This window comes from Gambusia affinis, linkage group LG16 (genome assembly GCF_019740435.1).
Source record: "Gambusia affinis linkage group LG16, SWU_Gaff_1.0, whole genome shotgun sequence".
Lineage (NCBI taxonomy): Eukaryota > Metazoa > Chordata > Actinopteri > Cyprinodontiformes > Poeciliidae > Gambusia > Gambusia affinis.
In genome coordinates, this window is record NC_057883.1 from 20,429,704 (window position 1) to 20,452,328 (window position 22,625).

Genomic DNA, 22,625 nt, shown 5'->3' on the forward strand with positions numbered 1-22,625 from the left:
TTTAACTGTTATGGCGGCCGACAAAGGATCAGGATGCCGCGATGATAATCACCGTGTTGTAAAACTGGTGACTTTTAAAGACTGAAACAAACATCTATACTATAAAAAAATACACCTCTCCATTTCAGACAGAGCCGGCAGGTTTCTGCCGGCTCTGTCTGCTGGGTTTCACAGCGCCGCCATATTCAGAGACAGCTCTGTGTACGTCAGTTGCTAGGCAACGGCTGGAGACGCTTTCTATCCAAACCTTGAATTTTTCTTGCGGTGGCGAAAAGCTGTTCTTGAAGCAATGTCTACTGAAAAACAGGCAGTTGGAAGAAAAGTGGACGGTCTTCCGGTGAACCAACTAGCAAAAGACTTTTCGGAAGATTTAAAAATGTCATCCGAGTTCGGATATCTAGTGAAAGTAGCGTGGATGCTGCTCGATAAGTTTTCATCTGACTGCCGATGTGTGGACGAGTTCGTAGAGGATATTTCCACGGATTTACAGGTGCTACATAAAGTGCAAAGTCACACTAATGCTGGAGATTATTACTACGACGGCGTATTAGTCATTGTAGATAAAAAGGAGTAGCACATTTTTGTAAAAAAAAAAACAAAAAAAAAACATAAATTTTAGATTAATCTCAGAAATTTTCGAGAGAAAATATTGGAACTTTTAAAATTTGAAATTAAAATTTAAATGTTCAGATTTTTTGTAGAAAATTTCTGATTTTAATCTCAAATCTTTTTACTTATTTTTTGACTTTTCAAACTCAGAAATTTCATTGTTTTTTATTGAAAATTTATTAGATTAATCTCAATTTTTCTTTTTTTTTTCCTAACAAATGTTTTACTTTCAAACTCGGAAATTTCCAAGTTTTTTCTAGAAAAATTTTTTTTGTTGGAAATTGACTTATTTTTTCTATCTGTTGTCTGTTAAAGAGCTTTGATCCTATGGAGAGGAAATTCATCCTGGATGTTGTTTCTGGATGTGTTGAGTATGAAAAGCTGCTTGATATTGTTATCAATACTTTCTATGGTCAGCATAGAAAGTGGTTGTGCAAAAGTGACCGCAACCTGTTCATCAGTAAGTAAACTTTAATATCATCCAGTGGCGACCCCCATGGGGCAGCCGGGGGCCAAGGCCCTCACTCCAAAATTGTTGGCCACCCCACTGACCATATTAAAAGTCGTTATTTCTTCAATCAAGAGATAAACGTAGAACCAAATAAATGAAGAAATGTTTAAAATTAAAAATAAAATTTTCACAGGCCTGCTCTGGCCACCCCATAAAGATTTTCTGGGGGAGTCACTGGTATCATTGAGTGCCATAATAATAATAATAATAATAATAATAATAATAATAATAATAATAATAATAATAATAGTAATAATAATAAAAGGACCTCTGACATGTATGTTATGTGCTTTCAGTTATCTGCTACCTCTGCATGTTTTGTCTTGATCAACTTGGACTTGAACATTTTAGCACCATCGTTAAATATATGGGCCACCTGAAGATGCAGTTCGTAAGTTTCTGAACCAGAAAAAAAATATTAGAGTGATCAGCAGATCAGCTTTGCTTCTCTCTGTCTGTTTAGTTTCTAGACTTTTTCTTCTCAAACCTCACCAAATGGGTACAGGAAGAGTGGAGCACAATCTATGAGCCTGAATTTGTGGAAAAGCACTGGATCACTCCTCTGCTCAGGTAATAGAAACTACGAACTACGGAAGAGCGCGAGGGTCAAACAATATTCTCCAGATTCTGATTTTACACTGAGAATTCTGGCTATAATCTCATAATTCTGACCTTTTTTTTTTTTTTTTTTTTTTTTTTGACATTTCCTCAAAATTTTGACTTTATTTTGCAGAATTCTGACTTTTTCTCAAAATTTTTATTTCTTTCCTCAAAATTTATTTTATTTTTATTTTATTTTTTATTTTTTGCAGAAATCTGATATTTAAAAAAAAAACTAGATTTTTTTTCATAATTGTAACTTTTTCTCAGAATTCTGCCTTTCTCTCAAAATTTTGACTTTTTTCAGAATTTTGACTTTTTCTAATAATTAAGACTTTTTTTTTTTTACTATTTATCAGGCTATCAGGCAAATCTAGTCTTAAAATTGAAATCTACCAAATAATTTATAGGCTTTCCTATAACAATGTTGAACCAGTTATGGGATTATTTTCATGTACAAAATAATGTAACTGACATACACTTTAGAATGTTTATAATTTTTGGATTTTGATAGAAAATGACACAAAATTAGAATTTATATTTTTAAGTCAGAATTCTGAGAGAAAAAAATAAAAAGTTTGAGAAAAATTTTGATTTGGTGGCCCTAATTCACTTCTATAGTTTACTGACGAGAATTTAGATCAATATATTTCAGTCAAAGCAACGTGTCTGTGTGTCCTGCAGGTGGCGCCCTGAGATCTATCATCTCATGGATCAGCTTTCAAAAAAAGGAAGGAGAGCTCGAGTTAAACCCACCGAGTGTCAGGATTTCATCTTCTCCAAAAATAAACTGCCAACCTCACCCAAAGAGGAGCTGAGCCGTCGGCCAAACAAGTTCACACCAGTCAGGATCACATTTATTCTAACAATATTCAAAGATTTCCTTCAGCAGCTCAGTTTAACTGCTATGGTTTGCATTCTGATACCAAATAGGAAAAAATGTCTTAAATGTTGAAATAGGCAGAATAAACATCCACGTAGGCAACAAATAATGATGCATGTGTAAAAAAATAATGTTGGTTTTTTTACTGTGAACTGCAATAATTTCATAAACATGTGTAAAATAAACAATGCATCCCATTTTAAATTTAAAAGCATTATAAAATGTTGCCAACCCATTAAAGCCCATCATAATGTTTGTGTTTTTAAAACCAACATTCAACAACTTTTCAACAATGTCATTTGTTACCTTCTTAGTTTATTGTTGAATAGGTCATAATATTTTTTTCAGCCCTTTTGACTTGACACTTCTGGTCCCTCAGAAAAAAAGTTTGGACACCCCTGAATTAGAGAGTATATGTTTAAGTTATTGCACATTTTAGGCAAATGTCTCCAAGTGCATTAGAAGTTCTGCTTTGCTTCTGTAGGTACCAAGCAGTACTTACATGACTCCAAGAGAACTGCAGAAAATACAGGAGTGTAAAGAGAAGAACCAAAAAAAGGCTGAGGTACAACGTCCGCTTGTCATTTTGAGATCTGATGACAAAATATGGCAAATAAATTCAAATTTTTAAAAGTATTTTATTGAACCCAAAGGGAAATTAAAGGTTGTTGTAACTCACATTCATTCAAATTCTTCAACATTATTGTTGATAGTATAGTAAATGTAAGTAAAATAATTATTTTTTTCACATTTTGTTACGATTATTGCTTATTTAGACTGAGATGCATTTTACAGAGTAGCAGCATCACGACCCAGAGAGAAACAGTCCAGCTAGTAAACATCTGCAGCAGATGTAGAGATTATTTTACAGTCCAACATGCTCTCACTTCCACATCTGCATCTTTCCAACCCCAGAAACTTCTGCATGCGGTCCACTTCAAATGTGGGGATGCAGAGACATCAGAAGAAATGGAGGTACAGTCGCCTTATTTTACTTTACTTTTTATTTGTTTATTTGCTCTTTTATTTATTTATTTACTTGTATTTAAACTTTTATTTAATTTATTATTATTTATTTATATTGCTTTCTTTTCTGAACATAGAAATGACTAATTACAGAAAATATTTTTTAAAAAGTGGTTTTAAAATACAACTCGCTCTGAGTTGTACTCCAGAGAATTAGCCTGATTAATTTTTGATTAATTGCGAGAATATAGTCGTACTATTAGCTTAAAATTAAGAGAAATAAGCCTTTTTACGAGAGAAAACTTCTAGAGTTATCAAGATCTGACATGACCAGATCAATCATTTTAAACTCATGCTAATTTTTAATTTTGTGCTAAAAGATTAATTATTTTGTTATCTGTAAAACTCATAGCAAAGTTCACTGAAATGCTCCACATTCCTCATTTTAATCTTTTATTTGTTGTGTTGGAGTTCTCAAAGAATTACTACTTCATTCTCCTTTATTATGACTTTGTTCTTTTAATCAAAAGAAAAAGTAGCCCTAATAGTCAAACTCCAGATAAAAGGACGTTGTAAAATATGCTTGCCAAACAAAATGGCCGCCCCAGGCGTGCTGACATCACTCAGCACGCCTGGGGCCAAAAGTCCTAGATTTTCCACAAATTAAATCTTCAAAATGTGATTAATTGATGAAATCGATAACATTGTATGTCGTAAAGCAGAATAATTGATGTCTGCTTTGTTTTGCTTTGCAGAGTGTGATTTCCCAGATCAAGGCAGAAGGCAACGCCAAAATGAAGTCTAAGTTTTTTCATGCAAAAGAAATTCCTTCCACTAGTATGGTAGTAATCGCCTGTTACACCTGCTGCACTCCATCATCGGTGTGTAAGCCGTCCACAAGGATATTTATCTGATTATTCCAGGTGGAGAGCCACCCAGTCAGGCTTAATAATGCAGCTATTTGGAGAAGAGAGGCGTTGCATGACCGTCTGGTGAAGGAGGAGCTACACAAGTAATGAAAAACATACAAAAATGTATTATTGACATAGATAGATTCAGTTAGCTGGTACTACAATTTTTCTTAGTCCTTTGTGGGCATTTCTCTAATCATTTTTGACATTTGCAAAAAAAAAAAAAAAAGGTTCATTTCTCAAAGCTCAACACTATGGATTACTTTCCTGAAAACTCTTTGTGAATCTCTCAAAACTAAATATCTGTGTCAATGAATGTGTTGTTTCGTTGTGTAAAATATTCATCAATAAGCAGCTGCAGATTAAGGATTTGCACATAATCTGTTGCATGATGTACAAAAGCATTTCCAACTTGTTCACAAATCAGAAAAAATGTTTTGAAACACAATGATTTGAAGGTTGAATAAGTAATTTTGTAAATTTGAATTTTCTTTTGAGAAATTCACCTGAAAAGCTAAAAATATCTATACCTAGTTACAAATATATTTTGGGCCTCTTTAAAGTTGATTATAGCTTCGTAAAACAACACATGAGGGAAGAGTAAAATAGGGCTGAATCGATTAATCGTGATTAATCATTTGTTGAAATAATTGTCAGCGAATTTAATAATCGATTAATTGTTAACTGGCGTATACAAGTTATCTGAAAGGACAACATTCTCAAAGAAATAATCAACTCAAAGCTTTAAAAATATAAACATTTTGCATTTGGGATACAAGTAAAACTTTGTCTGACAATATTTTTGTTTACCCAGAACTCCTCAAGTGGCTTCCCCTGATTCAAACTCTATTAAAATGTCTTTTGTGAAGCATCTTTTGGAATCCAATTATTAATCAGTTAATCTAAAAAGTGCACTGCACTGAAGCAGGAAGCACAGAGCTTTTCACATATTGATGTTTTGAGGCTACAACCGATCAAGCATTCACTAAATGTTGTGTGTTTTTCAATTTTAGATAATAAAATCTTTATTTTCTTATTTAAAAATTAAATAAATTATTGTTGATTTGCATCTTTTAATGTATTTCATTGTATTAAAAAAATCAGATTAATCAATCAATCGCCAGAATTATAGATTAATGAATAATTAAAATAGTAGTTAGTTGCAGAACTAACATAAAAGAAAACATACAGCATGAGTCAACTTGTGAAATAACTTTAAATAATTCTGTCATTTACCCAGTAGCTGTTTGTTTTAGCTGGTTCAGTTTGGTCAATCAGCCGTTCTGACTCTTCATAGACAGACATAAATGATGTCGCTTCGCTCAGCTGATTTGAAGGGAACGACTGTTTTAACAGAATAGATGAACTGGTGCAGGGAGCGGCAGACCCGTCGCCTTTCCTGCAGCGGATAAAGGAGCTGGAGGAGCGGGAGCGCCAGGAGAAGCGGCAGGCAGAAGAACGGACCCGTCTGGAGACTCAGATCATCGAAAAGGAGATAGCTCTGACTCGCAAACGGATTGCTGAGCAAAAACATGAAGCTGCTCAACGCAAGAAAGAAGAGGTGTGTAATTATCACTTCATGGAGTTGAGAAAATGTCTTTACTAGGGCTGCAACTATTGATTACTTTAGTAACTGAATATTCTGTTGATTATTTTGACGATTAATCAATTAATCAGATAGAAAATTTCCACTATATACAGATTTTTCATTTAATTACTTAAGCCTTTTTTATGCAATATTAGAAACACATTAAATCATGTATACATAATGTCTTTAATGAATTTAAACCAGGTGAAGTTAAACTACATCCCTTAAGGAGTTCTGAGGAGAACGTATTTCAAAGATTTTTATCTTGAATTCAAAATATATAGTATGTATTTTGTACTGTTTTGACTTAATCACTCCTCTGATCGTGTCTTTCAGAATATCGCTTTATTTTTAAGTTACTTCAGTTAATGATTAATCGATTGCTAAATGAGTTGGCAATTATTTCAATAATTGATTAATCGCGGTTAATCTGATTAATCGTTTTCAGCCCTAGTTTTTACAAAAGATTTCACAGCACCTTCAAGCATGAGGACACGCTGGGGATAAATTACACAAAGCATTCAGTTGTTTATAACTCTTTGTCACAGATGGTTTTGAAAATAAGTTTAAAAATATCTTCTTGCCCCTCAGACTGCTCGCATCATGCGAAGATATGCAGAAAAGCAGCTGAAGAAAGAAAAGGAAGTAAGAGATTTAGTGCAACAAGTGATGGAGGACAGGATTAACTTAAAAGTAGCTCTAGAAAGGAGCAAGAGAATAAAGCAGAAAATCGGTACGCCTTGTCCTTTGATGACATAAAGAGAGCAATTTAACGATTCGTCACTAATTATGGTGATCTTAACGCACATTTCACAGTGAAAGAAGTATCAGAGGAGAGCCACGAGCTGCTTCACCAAGCCCTCGAGGAACAACAGGAGGAGCTCAGAAAAAGGTTACAAATCATCCATGAAATTCACGTCATTGAGTCGCTGCCTATCATCAAACCGAACAACTTCGACGAGACGAAGGTAAGTGGATTTCACAGGCGGGGCCGTGGATCCCCGTGGGACCTCTGAGCCGTCTGTCGGTGCCAGACTGCAGGCTACGAGCTGCTGGGTGAGATGTCACTGGCCGAGCTGAAGGAGAGGCTGGCGCTGCTGAAGCAGAACCAGAAGAAAGAGGAGGAGGAGCGACGCAGCAACATCCTGGAGGAGAAGGTGAAGAAGCAGCAGCAGATCCTGGAGACGCTGGACAACATTAACCTCTACAGGGAGCTGCTGATGAAGGAAGCAGCCGACAGGTTGGCTGACACGATTCATCAAATTAATCAGGATTATTAGAATCATTTACTAAATCAATTTATTTAGTAATCGATTAATCGTTAACTGGAGTATACACAGGCAAAAAAAGGAATATACTAAAGAACAACCTATAGAGATCAGTACAAAATATGATTCCTGCATTTAAGAGAAAAAATTTTATTCTACCCAGAACTCCTCAAATGGTAAAATTTTAGTTTCACCCAATTCAAGTTAGGTTTAAAAAATCTCAGATTAAGCATTTTTTGCTATCCATTTATTAATCGGATGATACAAAAATAATCAGCAGATCAGCTCTATGCAGTACTAATATTAAGTCAAGCAAAAAGGGCTGAGTTTAAGAAGTATTTTTAACTGTAGATGCAATAATCAACTGTTCACCAAAGGAATCCTGTGTAATTACATGTTAGGGAATAAAATATTTATTTTCTTACTCTTTTTTATTTGCGTCTTTTAATTTTTTGCTAATATTATGTAAAAATATTTGGAATATAAATAAATATCAACAGACTGTGACTCTTAAAAACAATATTAATAATATAAAAATTAATTCACAAAATAGTTGATTAATAAACATCTAAAGTACTCATTAGTTGCAGCCTGAATCTGAACAATGGAGCTTTTGCTGTTTATTTATTTCTAAACTGGTGATGCATTATATGCCAAAGTTAGCCATAAAGGCTAGTTTTCGCCTCCAGTCCCTCAGGTGAAATGTAGCACATTTAAGTCCAGTACAACTCTTTTGGCACCCTGCAGGAAAGAGGAACGGCGTGCCCAGCAGGAGCTCCTGAAACAGGTGGTGGCTGAGGACGACACCATTGTGGCTCTGAAGAAGAAGCTGGAGGATAAGAAACAGGCGTTACACAAAGTGAAGGAAACTGAGAAGAGCCGGGCCAAACCCAGCAGAAGGTTCAGCAGGAGCGCGTCTACTCAGGTGAGTTTCCTGCAGGGATCCATCAGTCTTCCTGCTTCGACATCAGTTGTTCTCCTCTCCTTCCTTCCTCCAGAGAGACTTAAGGGAGACAACATGGGAGGAACTGGAGCAGAACTTATCCCGCTACGTTTAGGACGCTGAGTGATTCAACCTCTTTGGAGAAAAACACGTAAAAACATGTGACCGATGCTCCCTGATATGATTCATGTTTCATCTTATCGTCATTTTAAACCATTCTGACTCATTTTCAATCCATTAAATCCGATTAAAAACACCCCAGTGTGCCTGAGGTTTATTCACAGAATCACAATTTGTTGCACCATTCTTGTTTTAAGACCATATTTTTGTTTCAGTTCCTCCAACAGCTTCAAGAAACAAGAAAAGGTGAACACAGGAAGTGAACCTTCAACCTCTGACTCATGGGAATTTTCCAGAACACATCGTCCGCTAATGTTACTCAGAAAGTCCAGGATCATCCTGACTGCTCACTGTTTTCCCACCAACTTAGAGAACCAGATCGGAATTATGTTAACATATGTATTGCCATACTAAGACAAAATTTATCTATAATGGCTTTCCATACAGTCAAGGTTTAAACAGAGAAACGTTAAATTACTTGAGACACAATCAATTAAATGATAAAGTCAAGAGAACAGACAGTTAAAACAAGCAAATATGAAAAATAAAACATGAAAAAATAACAGTAAAATAAATTAATCACTTTCAGAGAATGAGGAACTGTGAAATAAGGAACTGAGCCGAGGTCACAAGATGAAATACTAAATTATGTTTTTATGTTTGTTGTTCATTTTAGGATATTTTGCCTTCATTCTGTATGTTACATAATGATGTCAAGAAAAATATGTAAATACTGTTGAATAAAATGTATGTAAATAAAAAAAATCTGCAGCATAAATGATTGAAATGAATAAAATATGTTTTGCACAACATGAAATAAACAGAAAAATGTTTTAAAAAATTAAAAAAGAGATAAACATAAAATATACAACATGAATATCTGATTTGATCTGAACAGGGTTGGATGAAGAATTATGGATCCATATATGAAATATATAACATTGGGAATAATTTATGTAAATAACAAGTATGCTACATAATAAATTACTTTTGTGGAAAATAATATGAAATTAAATATTTGGATGTCTGATCTAAATAAATTACATAAATGATTATTTAAAGATATTGCATAGTAAATTACTGATGCTAATAAAAATATGTCATATAATTAATGGATGGTGTAAATGAAAAAATATTTAAAACAATAAATAATTAACTGAAACAGTAATATTCAACGTAAGAAATTACTGACGTGAATAAATAAAATGAAACATAAATAATAGAAGAATTCTTGAGTGTCTTTTTGGGCAGCGGCGCCCCTGCTGGCCGCTCCCTGTAACTGCAGCAGCTCCGGCTCCTGCCCGTTTTCTCTCGGTTTTAACCTCCAAAGTAAAATCACATGACGCGCATTTTGTCATATGACAGCGATGAGAGAGCGGATTCTTGGCTGAATAAGGCTCTGGTGTTTTCAGAGCCTCTCCGGGATGAGATGCTGCAGACAGACCCAGGCTGGAGGTTCGGGCTGACCCGCAAGAGGATGGACCGTCTGCGGCTCCTCTCTGCCCTCACCGCCGCTTGTTTCATCGGTGAGTTTCAGCAAAACAGGGGGAGAAAGCAGCGGATTATTTTTGAAAGAAAAATAAATGAAACTCTAGATTCGGAGACAAAATAATTTAATCCAGATTCTACAAAACTCTGATTTTGTTGCGAATATTTCTTCAGATATTCCTTTTATAACTTGCTTAAAACTATTTTAACTGACTCTTTTTAGGTTTTAATCACAATGTTATTCAACTAACTGCATAGTTGGAGCATTTTCTTTTGTTTTACTCACAGTAGAATAACTTTATACCCATAGACGCTCTTATCTTTCAGTCGTTTTTACAATTGCTTTAATATTTTTTGGAGGTTTCTGACCATCACATGACTCCCCGCTGCTGAATAATTGAATTTTATGAGGATGGTGGCTCCTATTCAAGAAAGCACTTAAGCACATGCCTTCTGTGATTAGCGCCACAATATGGCTCTGTTTGCGTTTCTACCTGCTGCCTCCACTTTGGCACGCAGGATGGATTTCATACGGAAGTTTTTCACCACAAACATTTATCCGGGCGGTAAAGTTAAATCTGGCCATTTATCATGGAGCTCGAGTCATCTTTAGTCTAAGTCAGGGCTTTTCAAAGTGTGGGGCGTGGACCTCCTGGGGGCGCCTGAGCTCTTCAGGGGGACATGAGATGAGGAACAAAAATGAAAAAAGAAAAACTAACTGCAATCATTTAGCCAACTTCACCAAGCTAAATAGAGACAAAATTGATAGATTTTTAGTACAGCTATGGTGAGTAAAGAGAGTCTGCTTTCTATGGTGGCCCTGAGGTGCAAACCACTACGACATTAACGAAAACACAACATTAATAAAAACACAACAACATTAATAAAAACACTACAACATTAACGAAAACGGAAAGGGTATGTACCAGCTGTATCAAATGTCATTATTGTTCCCCAAAACAATTAAATACTCACATCAAAAAGTTTGAAACGTTGTCCTTTTCTTCATTGTTGTAGTGTTTTTATTAATGTTGTAGTGCTTTCGTTAATGTTGTAGTGTTTTTGTTAATGTTGTAGTGTTTTTGTTAATGTTGTAATGTTTTTGTTAATGTTGTAGCATTTTTGTTAATGTTGTAGTGTTTTGTACCTCAGGGCCACCGTAACTTTCTGATTATTGTTTAAAAATTGGATTTTCATGGTTTGGGTCTGAAGATGCTCACTTTGTGCAATTTGTAAAGTTATACAGTGAAAAATAAACAGGAATATGTTTTGTTATTTAGCCTGTCATAAGAGCAAAAACAATTATGATTTATTTTTCAAAGTCATACTTTCTTTATATCTTTTTATAAAGTCTACATTTAGCAACAGTTTGCTAACTGTGAGTTAGTTAGCAAGGTATAAGTTTAGCTTAAAAGAAGTATGTAAGCTAACTATTTAGCTCCAGACAAACTAATTAAATAGCTAGCTATATAGCTATGTATTTACTTTGAAGCTAAGCATGTTTTTAAGAAGCTAACTAGTTAGTTGGTAAACTAAATAGTTGGCTTCAAACTAAAAATTTATGTAAAAAATAAATATTAAGATGGGAAGCTACATATTTAGTCAGCAAGCTAAATATGTAGCTACAATCCAAAATCTTTAATTAGTAAGCAAAATATTTATTTTCAACTTCAATATTTAGATAGCCAGTTAAATATTTAGACTAAAATATTTAGTGCACAAGCTAAATATTTAGCTATAAACAAAATATTTAGATAGCAAGTTTAAGAAGCTAAATTTGTATTTCGCTAGCTCCATATTTAGTAAGCTAAATATGTTTGTATATATTTAATTAGCTAGCTAAATATTTAATTTGAAGCTAAACATTTAGCTCACCAGAAAGTAGTTTATAATCTTAGAACTGTAAATAACAAGGCAAGTAAAGCATCGTATCCTGTGGCGTTACGCGTGGCTAAACCACAGTAATGAAACGTGTCTGACTGCAACAGTAAGTACAGCAACAACAAAAAGTTTATAGAAATACTAGCGATAACATATTGAAAGCTAAGTTTTACTGAGTAGATTTTTGGTCATTTATTGAAGATCAGGCTGCTGGGCTTAGCCTCCAGATGTGAATGATGCAGACCAGTCCACATCATTCCTGTGGGTTTTATAGGTTTGGTATTCATGTACTGGTCTTGTCAGACAGCTGTTTGCGGATGGATGACCGGGTTCTCCTCCCTCAGGCTTGGTGCAGAGCCAGACCACGCTCGCCCCTGCTGTGATGAACACCACGGTGGTGCAGAATGCCACCGTTGTGACTCCAACACCCGTGATTTTCAGCAGCACCACCCCAGGCTGCTTCAGTTTCAACGCTTCTACTTGTGAGGCCTGTGCGCCGGGGTCACAGTACGACAACAGTGAGTCAGTGGTTCTGAATTTATATCAGTCGTCTGCTTTTTTCAGACCTCCTACTAACAGTGGGCAATTATTATATCGTTTAACATTTATCGAGAAACATTTCTTATTGTTTTCATGAAAAGTTTCTGTTATTTGTGTTAAAAATGACCTGAAAGGCTTCTTCGAACAGGTTATGATAGGTCATAGGGCGATAGAAAACATGTTCATTACACTTTTTACACCAAAATAAGACTAAAATCAGATTTTAGTCTGCTCAGTTCTGCCTATTTTGAGCTACTTAAGGGGCCACGCCCCCCGTGGCTGAAAACGGCAACAAATGGATACACAACTGTCTCTGAACATTTTTTTTAACAGTAAGTCAACAACAAAACACTTTCCAGTAGTTGTTGTGAAGCACATTCAGCAATAAAACCAGCTGACTAAACAAAATGGAGCTCCACTTGGGTTGCTAGGTAACGACTCTGGACTCAGCTATGGTTGCTAAGTAACGGTTAAGCACCCACAAATTGTGACTTAACAATTGGGAGGTTTTTGAAACAGCTCACTTTCCAGATATTAAAAAAACATTAACTTATTACTCGAAAGCAGTGGTTTTCTTTTATTTTAGAAGGAGCTGAATCCCAAATGAAAGTACAAAAACGTAAAAATAATTTTTTGTCATCATAATCCTTGTTATTGTCACAATAATATCACAAAATATAGAAATCCATATAGTCCACCGCCTCCTTCTACATTTGTAACATGTTTGCCGTCTCAGTTCTCTATAACGGCCATTTTATGCATAAAAAAAATAAAGTAGTACATTTCTGCCAAAGAAAATTCAGGAATTTCCTAGAAAAAACATGGACATTTCTCAATTAGAAAAGTTGGACATTTTCTAGAAAAACAAAAATATTAATGCAAAATTAATCTCAAAAATTTTCTAGAAAAAGACTTGGAAATTTGTAGATTAATCTCAGATATTTTCTAGAATTTCTAAAATATTTTAGAAAATTTTTGATTTTTTAAATTTGTAGCAAATTTGTAGCAAGTTCTCCAGAAAAATCAGAAATGTTAAATTTCTGAAAGTCAAATTTTAACTTTTGAACAAAGTTTTTTCTTGCAAAGTTTCAACTTTTCAAACTGAAAAATGTCCAGTTATTTTTCTTAAAATTTTCTGAGATTAATCTAAAAAATTGTTTAGTTTTTCTAGCAAATTTTTACTTTTGAAACTCAGAAATATTTTGGCATTAAATTTACTACTCTTCTCTTCCTATCTTCAACAGCCCTGTCATGCTGTTGGAGGTTTCTCCCTAAATTAAGTTTTTTCTCTGCCTCTTCAGACACGCTGCTGTGTACGTGCTGCCCTGATCCTGGGCTCTGTCTATTTCCTGGAGCCTGTCTTCCATGCAAGACAGGTTTCCATCAGCCACTGGCAGGACAGCAGCAGTGTCTGGCTTGCAGTCAGGGCTCCTACACAAAGTAAAACCTCATATCTCTAAAACTAACCCCTAAAGTTTTATTTTTTATCCTTTAGCATGTTTTTCTCCTTCCTTCCAGTTTCACCGGGAGCCCGTTGTGCCACCCCTGCCCTGCAGGATCCTTCAACAACAACACGGCTGCAGAAAGCTGCACAAGCTGCTCCCCAGGTATGTGTTTTACATTTTTATCTGAAAGTCATTCCTGTGTTATAAATCAGTGACAGAAAATCAATATGAAGAAGTGAAAAACACACAGATTCACGTCAAAACCCAGCTCAAATATGTGGAAAACATGTTTACAACACTGCAATCTAAAATCAGATAGAAACTGTGACTCACATTTGTTATTTTCCACCTTCTGCTTTCAGGTTTGTTTGCATCAAAGCTCGGCTCCACTTCCTGCACACCATGTCCCCAGGGAAGCTTCTGCAAGTAACTTGTTCTCATTTTATATTTTTGTTTGTTTTGTTCCGTAACTAGGACCCAAAATGGTCAAATGTTTGTCTGTTTTTGTGCAAAAAGGGGAAAAAATAATCAGTTATCCAACCTCTAAATTGAACATCACATGCTTCCATCCCATGGCTGTGTTTGCGACCACACACACACACACACACACACACACACACACACACACACACCCACACACAGCTGGGGCTCTGAGTATTTACTGCATAAAAATCAAAGCGCCGTGTATTATCTCGTCTCGGTGACTTGTAGTTCGGCCTCTGAAAGAAGCTTCCTGTCTGAGATTCTGCAGAGAAATTCTTTTTCAGCTTCCCAAAGCGTTTCCAAAGAACTTTGTGTGTTTTATTTGCTCTGTGCTTTTTTGTTTATTTATGCACAGTGGTGCGTTCAGTTGCTGAATAAAACACGGTCAAGCAAAGTAGACTGGATCATTATGACTAATTAGGTTCTGCACATGGATTATCATTTCTTCGATCAAAACAGCTTTAAAGTCAGGAGAATTTTGACACTTGCATTGTTTTTTTTTTGTTAATCTTTCTTTAGAAGAAAAACTTTTCCCTCAGAGTAATTTCCACTCACAGCATGACCCACTTTCTTTTCTAATTAGCTTTACACTTTAATCTATTCAAATATTTTTCAGATTTAGCAAAACGTATCTGGGTTTTTTTTCCCCAGAAACCAAACAAAAACCTGGTCACAATTCCATTTGTTGGAAACAAATGCATCTTTAAAGGGGACCTATTATGCATAATTCACATTTTTAGTGTTTTTATTCTTCCATTCTTCTACTGCTTCTAAAACCCTTTCTAGTACTTAAAAAAACACCCAGCCTTTTTTGTCACTAAGTTAACATTTTTGGTGTCTAGAAAATGAACCGTTTCAAAACAATCCCAATCTTTTAGTCACATTCAACAGGCACTACGACGTTACCTAGCAACCGTACTTGCACTCAGCCCTGTTACCTAGCAACCCCAGTCCATAAAGTAACTTTTCAGCAAGATATGAGTTATTTTTTTGAGTAAAGAATTCCTTAATATTGATTTTAAAAAACCACTAGTACCACTGGCAGATTATTTCAATTATAGTATGGGAAAATGTTGTTTTGAATTAAATAATCTGATCATCTTTTTTTTAAATCAATAATGAGTTATTGACTTAAAACAAGATTCTAAATCTTGCTGAAAGATACTTAGTTCTGAATTATTTCAAGTGAACTAAGATATTTTCTGTAGAAACTGGACCAAAAATACTGTTTTCTTTTTTTGTTTTTGCAGAGTAGTGGAGACCCATCTTCGGTCTTACTTATCGGAGCCTTGAAGTCCAGTTGGGGTCATTTTTTAAACAACCTTAAGCATCTTTCCTTCTGTCGGCAGTTCGTCTGGTTGCACACAATGCCCGATGTGTCCCGGAGGAACAGAAGCTCTCCAGACCGCTGCTAAAGACTGCACCCCCTGCCGACCAGGTATTCACATTAGCATTTTCCTGCAGTTTGTTTTTAAAAAATCCAACAAAAAACAGAGGAATTGTTGTGAATCCAGTTTGGTTTCAACAGGCATGCACAAAGCTCCCCATCAGACGATGTGTCAAATCTGCAGCAGTGGCTTCTACCAGATCCTCTGGGGTCAGGAGAGCTGTGACCTCTGCCCTGAGAACCACTACTGCCCTGTGAGCGCTGCACACTCTCAGAACAAACAATGGTTGAACTGGAAGAAATGCTGTGTCTAGTTATACTCAAAATTGGGAAATTCGGACTCCCCAGTTGGAAAAGTCAATTGCATGTGCTTCAATATGGCTGCTTCTCACATATTTATAAACATATTTATCTTATAAAACACATATGAAAAATTCAGTCTAAAAATCAATGTTGCATGTAGCACTTGCAACTCTAAACTGAAAAAGTAAAAAAAATTGTGTTTGTTTATGGAAAGTAAAGCTTAAACTTGTTTGTAAGAGCGATTGCAAATAATGTTTATGGGCGTCGCCATGTTGAAATTCCGACTTTTTAGATTAAGGGTACTCTGCCAATTCAAAGTTGCCGTTTCTAAAAAAGAAACACTGGCTACTTCCAGCAGCAGAACTCTTTCAGGAACTTGCAGAAATCATCTGGGGTGACTGCTTTAAAAAATGTGAACAAGAAAACAAGAACTTAATGATACAATTTCTTTGTCTTAAGGCTTATATTACTTTTTGATTGTTTTTTGATATCTTTATTTATTTTTTAAAACTTCTTATGTCAGTTTCACATTATTTCATTAACCAAAAGGTTATCAGCATTTAGCCCGCCCTGCTTAAAATCAACTTTGAAAAATTACTGTTTTTTTTATTGAAACGGTGTGATTTATGGTCTTATTTTGAAAATGTAACCGGATGTTGTGTTAAGAGAGGCGGGAAGGAAGAGAACCGCTATTGTTGGACCGGCTAATCTTCCTGCCGTTATATATTTAAGTGCTAATAAGTCTTCTGATATCCTAAGTTACAACAGCAAACTCATGAAACTAAAAAACGATAAAGAAAAGTCCGATGCTAGCGAAGTAAGCTAGCGATATTTAAAAAAAGAAAAAAGTCGAACGGTTAAAGTTAATTTCGTCCAATCAGGAGAGATCCTCGAGAACGCTGTTACGTGACGTCAAACCCAGTTCCACGTTCCCACTTCCCAGGCAACTGAAGCGTCTGCAGAATACCTTCGCTGTATGACAGAGCGGTTGTTCTTTCAGAGCCCCGACGTGAACCCCATTCAGTGTCCGAGCGATGCTTTCTGCCCCAAAGGCAGCACGGCTCCGGGTTACTGCATGGAGACGTTCTTCAGGAAAGCAGGGGACACCTGTGAACTGGCGCCGGTTACTATCGCTCTGTTGGTCATCGGAGGGGGCGGTGAGTGGTTGGTTTGAACAAAAAGACAGAAGTTAGAAAAAGAAGCTGCTTTAAATTAATCTATTTTTTGTTTTCGAAGAATATTATTATTATTATTATTATTATTATTATTATTATTATTATTATTATTATTATTATTATTATTATTATTTTAAATCTGGACTTTTTTTTTTACCCCACTAATGTACCCGTTGGGTTTCCACAGTAAGGTGTGATGTGAGCGCGCCCGGGCCGCCATCTTCGTTTACCAACATGTTTTACATACACTTGGTAAACCAAGCTTCTATTTGAACTTTGAATTCATGTCAACTCTACAACAAAGTATAAGGGTCAAGCTGCTACAATTTTTTAATACAATAATAAAATTATAATAGTGCAAGAATACATTCGTAGTAATATATCACCAGAATAAAGTTGTAATTTTATGAGAACTTCAACATGAATAATAAAATTTATTATACAAACTTTTTTTCTCATTAAAACAACAATTTTCTTGTAATTTTGATGTTAATGTGTTCTTCTGGTAAAATTGCATCTTTATTCTGTTAAAACTATGACTATTATAATTAAGTAAACGTTCCCATAGCTTCTCCTTAAAACTTCATCTTGCAATTCACAGAAGGAATAATTGAAGTGAAAGCCACTTTTTGTAATTTCCTCTTTAGAAAAGAAAGAGGAAAAAATTTATTAAAATCAGATATATATATTTTTTTTAGTGATATCACCCAGCCCAACTTTCAATACATCTGAGAGGTCTCTAAATTATTTTTAGTATATGTTAGGTTTGTGTTTTTCTTATGGAACTGGGTTTTTTTTTATAACTCATTGGTTCTGGTTTTGATATGCACACACAGAAAAACATTTAAACTTTCAGGAGGAAGTGGTGAAATCAGAACACATTTCTTCCTTTCTTGTTTTATCTTCATACGTAATCGGATCTTCTGTGGCACAGTCAGCTGTTAGAAGTTAAAACATAATGAATAATCAGAGTCATGCTGAAACATCAGTGCAGTCTTTGATTGATCACTTCCTGTCTCTGTTCTTCAGTGGCTTTACTCCTGATCATTTTGTTGGTTCTTCGTCGACGCCGGGACTCTGATGGAGAGCTGGCGGTCGCCCGGGCTCCTCTGCTACGCAAAGAGCGACCTCAGGGTCGGTACTACGGCCTGCCCTGTGACACGGAACCAGTCTATGCCGGCTGGTGAATCCTTTCCAAACTGAACTGTAACTTCGAAGGTGACCTATTATGCTTCCTTCAGCATAGTTTTATGGGCTACACAAAACATGTTCATTACATTTTTTGCATAAAATCATTCTTAGATAGTGAGATTTTAGTCTGCTATAAGTTCTTCCTATTATGAGCTGTTTTAGGTCCTCTTGTCACTTTCAAATCAGCTCAACATTTGCAGTCATATATGAAAATGGCTGCAAACAGATGCGCAATTATACAACCATACCTCTTTGAAAAGTATTAGCAGAGCCTCCCGCACAACCAGCAAGAAGGCAGAAAGTAGTTACATGATGGTAAGTCGACAACAAAAAATGTCTTTTTCAGCAGCCATTGTACAGCGCATGCAGCAGTAAAACAAGTTGATCAGAAGTGGTTGCTAGGTGACGAGCGGAATTCTGCTGGGGTTGCTAGGTAATGGTGCAGCACCCTTTGTGTCTAAAGAATTGGGATGTTTTTGAAATGGTTAATTTTCCAGACACAGCTGGGTGTTTCTTTTTTTTTGTTTAGTTTTTTTTTTTTTTTTTTTTAAGGGTGTGGACTGTTTTAAGAAGTTGAGATCCAAATCAGAGAGCAAACGTAAATTTTGCATAATAGGTCACCTTTAAAATTCTGAACTGGTGCCTGAAAACGCGTTAATTACCTAAAAAGAGAGCAACAAACAGAGGTGAGTAATTCTGGGATTTGTGATGTCATCTTTTACAAACTGTTTAACTGAGAAAAACAGCCTCTTAAAGTACTTTAATGTTGGATAATTGGAGTTTTGCTTTAAAATGTGGTGGAAACCATGTTTTTTTATTATGGAAAGAACTTTTTACACAGTTTCATTTCATTGTTGGAGAATAATAAAGGCATTGTTTGCTTCAGTTAAATTTATCCCTCATCCAGCTGTTTGGATGCATTCAGTGTGCTGTAAAAACATTTTGTGTCTTTATATTTGGCTTGTTTTTTCCTTTGGAAAATTATCTGCTGATTGCTGTTTATTTGCTTATTTTGATGTATATTATGTTGGATGTTTCATTTGTGGGTTTTAAAAGTAAAATAAATAAAACATTAATTTGATTTTTATCTGTTCTCGGTCTAGAAATTATGACTTTTTGCACACATACTGAACAAACTCAGAACTTTATCTATAAAAAGTCAGAATAAGAGAAACACACTAGGTTCAAGATGAAAATATGTTCTGCTATCTGAATAACCATCACTGCTACAACCCATAAACACTTCTGTCAAAAAATACATATTTAATCCCACAGCACTGAACTCTTACACTCTGGGGAAGCAGATCTAAATATTCATCCAAAGACTGTGACAAATAGTGCATCTGAAGATCAGATAAGCATGTCTGCAGAGGAATGTTTCCATAGGAGACCGTCAATAAATCAAAAGATCAACAGAGGATTTCAGAAAACAGAAGCTGCTTTCAAGGTTTTACACAAGCAAAAACTGGATTTCTTTTTAAATTTAATAAGAGTCAGGGATTTCTTTTTTGTGATAAAAGGATAATTAAATAAACAAATCAAGCTCATGGGATAATTTTCCACTTTATGAGCCTGACATTTCTCTAGTTTTTGTGGTTTTTATTGGTACGTTTCAAGGGAATTGTATTCTGGATGCTCTAATTTTCTAGTTTTACTTATGTTTTGTAGCTACCTATTTGAAAGGGACAAAAGAAGACAAATGAAGTTGAGGAAATATGTACATACATTTGATAAACAGCTCAGTTTTCAGTTTATCATTTAAAATATTGCAGCTTCGGCTCTTCAGAAATCAGCTTAATGATGCTGCAATTTTGTTTTTCTGTCTGGTATTTTGCATCAATAAAGCAAAAAACAATTTGTTTCTGTGCTAGTAATGACATGTCTGAAGATCCCTTCAGTTTAGGAGGTTTTTATGCATGAATGTCTGAAAGTTTGGGGTTAAATTCTTCTGAAAATACTCAAATACGAGAGTCCATAGAAAAAAAACTGCACTTCAGAAACTCTGGACTAAGGGACTATAGAAAAGCATAGCAGCAGGGAAGTAAAATACTAATAAATAACTGTTGACAATTTATGAAAATTAAGAAAGTCTACTAAAAATCCAAAAGTCTGACTGTAATCTCAAAATTCTGAAATTAAATTCAAAATTCTGAGAAGATTTTTTTCTCAGTGACCCCAATACTTTTATGTTGAAAGTAATTCAGTGCAGGATAAAAGGAAAAAAATATCAGATACTCACTGAGACGTTTTGGAGATTCTGTAAATAACTGCAAGTGTTCTGCACTGAACGCTAGGGGGCAGTGATGTTCAGCATGAAGGTTAACTTCACAATCGAACGAAAGAAATTTGCCCAAGTAGGACACCGTAAGTAGGAATTAGAAAAGAAGAAAACATGGCGGCCGCGATGGTTAGAAGGTTGTCAGGTGTGTTTTTGACGTTTTTCTTCTTGTTGTTTCTCTTTGTGTTGAATTAGTCGATTTTATGTTGTTAATGTTATTTTAGGAAACACTTTGTGGTCTGACCCGGTTAGCTTGGACGTTCCGGTGATTACTAAAGTGGGGAAACTCTGCTTTTTCCACCCCATTATGTTTTATGGTGTCTCCGTTTTTGTACCAGGGCTGCTGAGACCTCTATCCCGCTCTGTAGGAACCAGTTCTCCTCAGATCCGTCAGCTCTCCGGGTTCAACCGGGCTCAGCCTCTCTACAGAACAGTTACAGCCGCTGTCTGCGCTCCCGTCCGGGCTACTGCGGCTCAGACGCCCTGCTACACCCTCCTGCAGCGGTAACCGTCTTTTTATTACGATTTTGTACGCGGTTTTTGTATTTCACGATAGTTATATTAATTTTTGATTACCAAAATAGAGAAATGCGTGTAAAAAAGAAATAGGCACAGGGGATCCGAGATCACAGCCGAAGACTGACGACGTTACATCTGAAAGTCGGAACTCTTTAATCAATGTGTCACACCCACCTGGTTGCAAAGTCATAAGCTTTTTAGCTCATAAAGTTGACATTTTATGGAGAGTTATTCAAAGAAAAGAAGAATTTACAACCTTCTGGTTGTAAATCTGACTAACCAGCACCCTTACAGAGGGATGTAAACCTCCATATTGAGGACATTCTACATTTTATTCCTCACAACTGCAAAGAGAAGAGATAAAATGTCAGCAGTCCAATTTCTCTCAATAGCTGTGAATAGTTCATAGCGATTAGCTATTGTTAGGTTGTGTTGCACAAGCGAATGGAAGCAGCAGAAAGTCTCACTTTTCTCCACATAATCAAATGAGGACAACCAGTCACGTTTCTCACAATCATGTAGCCCAAAAACAAAGTTACATTTGTTGGATGGAAAGATGTTAAGTAAGATGTTTATTTATTTGATTCAGAAGGAGGGAAAATCATGATAAATGTACAGAGAAAAACATTGTGAGGAAATGCTGTTTATTTAATCTGCAGACATCAGACTAGAGTAACAAATTCTCACCTGAAAAACATGATGCATTGTTTACTCCCTGCTCAATCTGTCTGTGGTAGTTGTGACTAAAAACGGTTTTGTCTTCAATTGTCAAGTTTCAGTTGTTCTCTTAAATCTAATATTCCTGGTATTAGTGTTTTATAATAGACAGTTTTTAGGTGGTTTTGGAAAAACCATGCTATTTACTTCCACTGATCTACATTCAACACTTCCCATAAAAAATTAAATATTTTCTCAAAGTTGCAAATTTGCAAGAAAAAGGTAAAGTTTTTATATGATGAAAGGCATAAATTATTGAATTATAAAGTATTATGAAGTAAGAAATTTAAAGATTGAAAAGTTGCATATTTGTGTCAAAAAGTGACATCTGGATATTTTCCAAAGCTTTCAAATTTTGGTTCTTTTCTATTTTACTTAACATTTCTGTGTGCTGTTTCAGGGTTTCAGCTCTGGTTCCCAGCCTGACCTGGCAACCCTGCAGAAACCTGACATATTTCAGCATGAAGAAAGGAAAGAGGAAAACAGTAAGCGCGGTGACCGACCGGTTTATGCGGCTGCACTGTGGCCTTTGGATCAGGCGGAAGGTGTGCCATTTTTTATTACCTGTCAGAATCTCTGGTTTCTGCTTAAATTGCATTTAACAAAGAGTTCTTGCCCTCTGATCAGGCTGGGTACAAGAAGAAGCTGTGGAAGAAGCTACCTGCCAGACGAAAGCGCTTGAGGGAAATTGTTTTCTGTAACAAGACTCAATGCAGACTCCTGGACAAAATGACCTCTTCTTACTGGAAACGCAGAAACTGGTTCCTTAATGATCCGTATCAGAAGTACCACGACCGTGTCAACCTCTGAATAAAATAA

The 22,625-nt window shown here is 35.6% G+C and overlaps 3 protein-coding genes across 5 annotated transcripts; all 3 read left to right on the plus strand.

The window, feature by feature from the left end:
* Window positions 1–163: 163 nt before the first annotated feature.
* On the plus strand, window positions 164–9,035 carry cfap99 (cilia and flagella associated protein 99). Of its 3 annotated transcripts, XM_044143652.1 has the most exons (16): window positions 164–490; window positions 925–1,069; window positions 1,417–1,511; window positions 1,584–1,690; window positions 2,405–2,564; window positions 3,088–3,168; window positions 3,519–3,578; window positions 4,325–4,411; window positions 4,493–4,581; window positions 5,837–6,041; window positions 6,660–6,801; window positions 6,885–7,036; window positions 7,103–7,308; window positions 8,084–8,261; window positions 8,335–8,430; window positions 8,615–9,035. In XM_044143652.1, the coding sequence occupies exons 1-15, from the start codon at window positions 290–292 to the stop codon at window positions 8,392–8,394; spliced, it is 1,968 nt and encodes a 655-aa protein (XP_043999587.1). In that variant the 5' UTR covers window positions 164–289; the 3' UTR covers window positions 8,395–8,430; window positions 8,615–9,035. The 3 variants fall into 3 exon arrangements, with proteins under 3 accessions (XP_043999587.1, XP_043999586.1, XP_043999588.1); XM_044143651.1 differs by lacking the exon at window positions 8,615–9,035 and having other exon boundaries at window positions 8,335–8,535; XM_044143653.1 differs by lacking the exons at window positions 164–490; window positions 1,417–1,511; window positions 8,615–9,035 and having other exon boundaries at window positions 942–980; window positions 8,335–8,535.
* A 677-nt stretch (window positions 9,036–9,712) lies between these two features.
* si:dkey-21a6.5 (laminin subunit alpha-5) lies at window positions 9,713–21,020 on the plus strand. Its single transcript, XM_044143654.1, has 10 exons — window positions 9,713–9,925; window positions 12,113–12,286; window positions 13,610–13,748; window positions 13,827–13,915; window positions 14,116–14,179; window positions 15,586–15,674; window positions 15,765–15,877; window positions 16,927–17,083; window positions 18,131–18,319; window positions 20,909–21,020. Exons 1-9 carry the CDS (start codon window positions 9,739–9,741, stop codon window positions 18,286–18,288), a joined length of 1,170 nt encoding a protein of 389 aa, XP_043999589.1. The 5' UTR covers window positions 9,713–9,738; the 3' UTR covers window positions 18,289–18,319; window positions 20,909–21,020.
* On the plus strand, window positions 20,685–22,616 carry mrpl35 (mitochondrial ribosomal protein L35). The gene is made up of 4 exons (XM_044143698.1): window positions 20,685–20,715; window positions 20,909–21,074; window positions 22,207–22,351; window positions 22,434–22,616. The coding sequence occupies exons 1-4, from the start codon at window positions 20,685–20,687 to the stop codon at window positions 22,614–22,616; spliced, it is 525 nt and encodes a 174-aa protein (XP_043999633.1).
* Window positions 22,617–22,625: the final 9 nt, after the last annotated feature.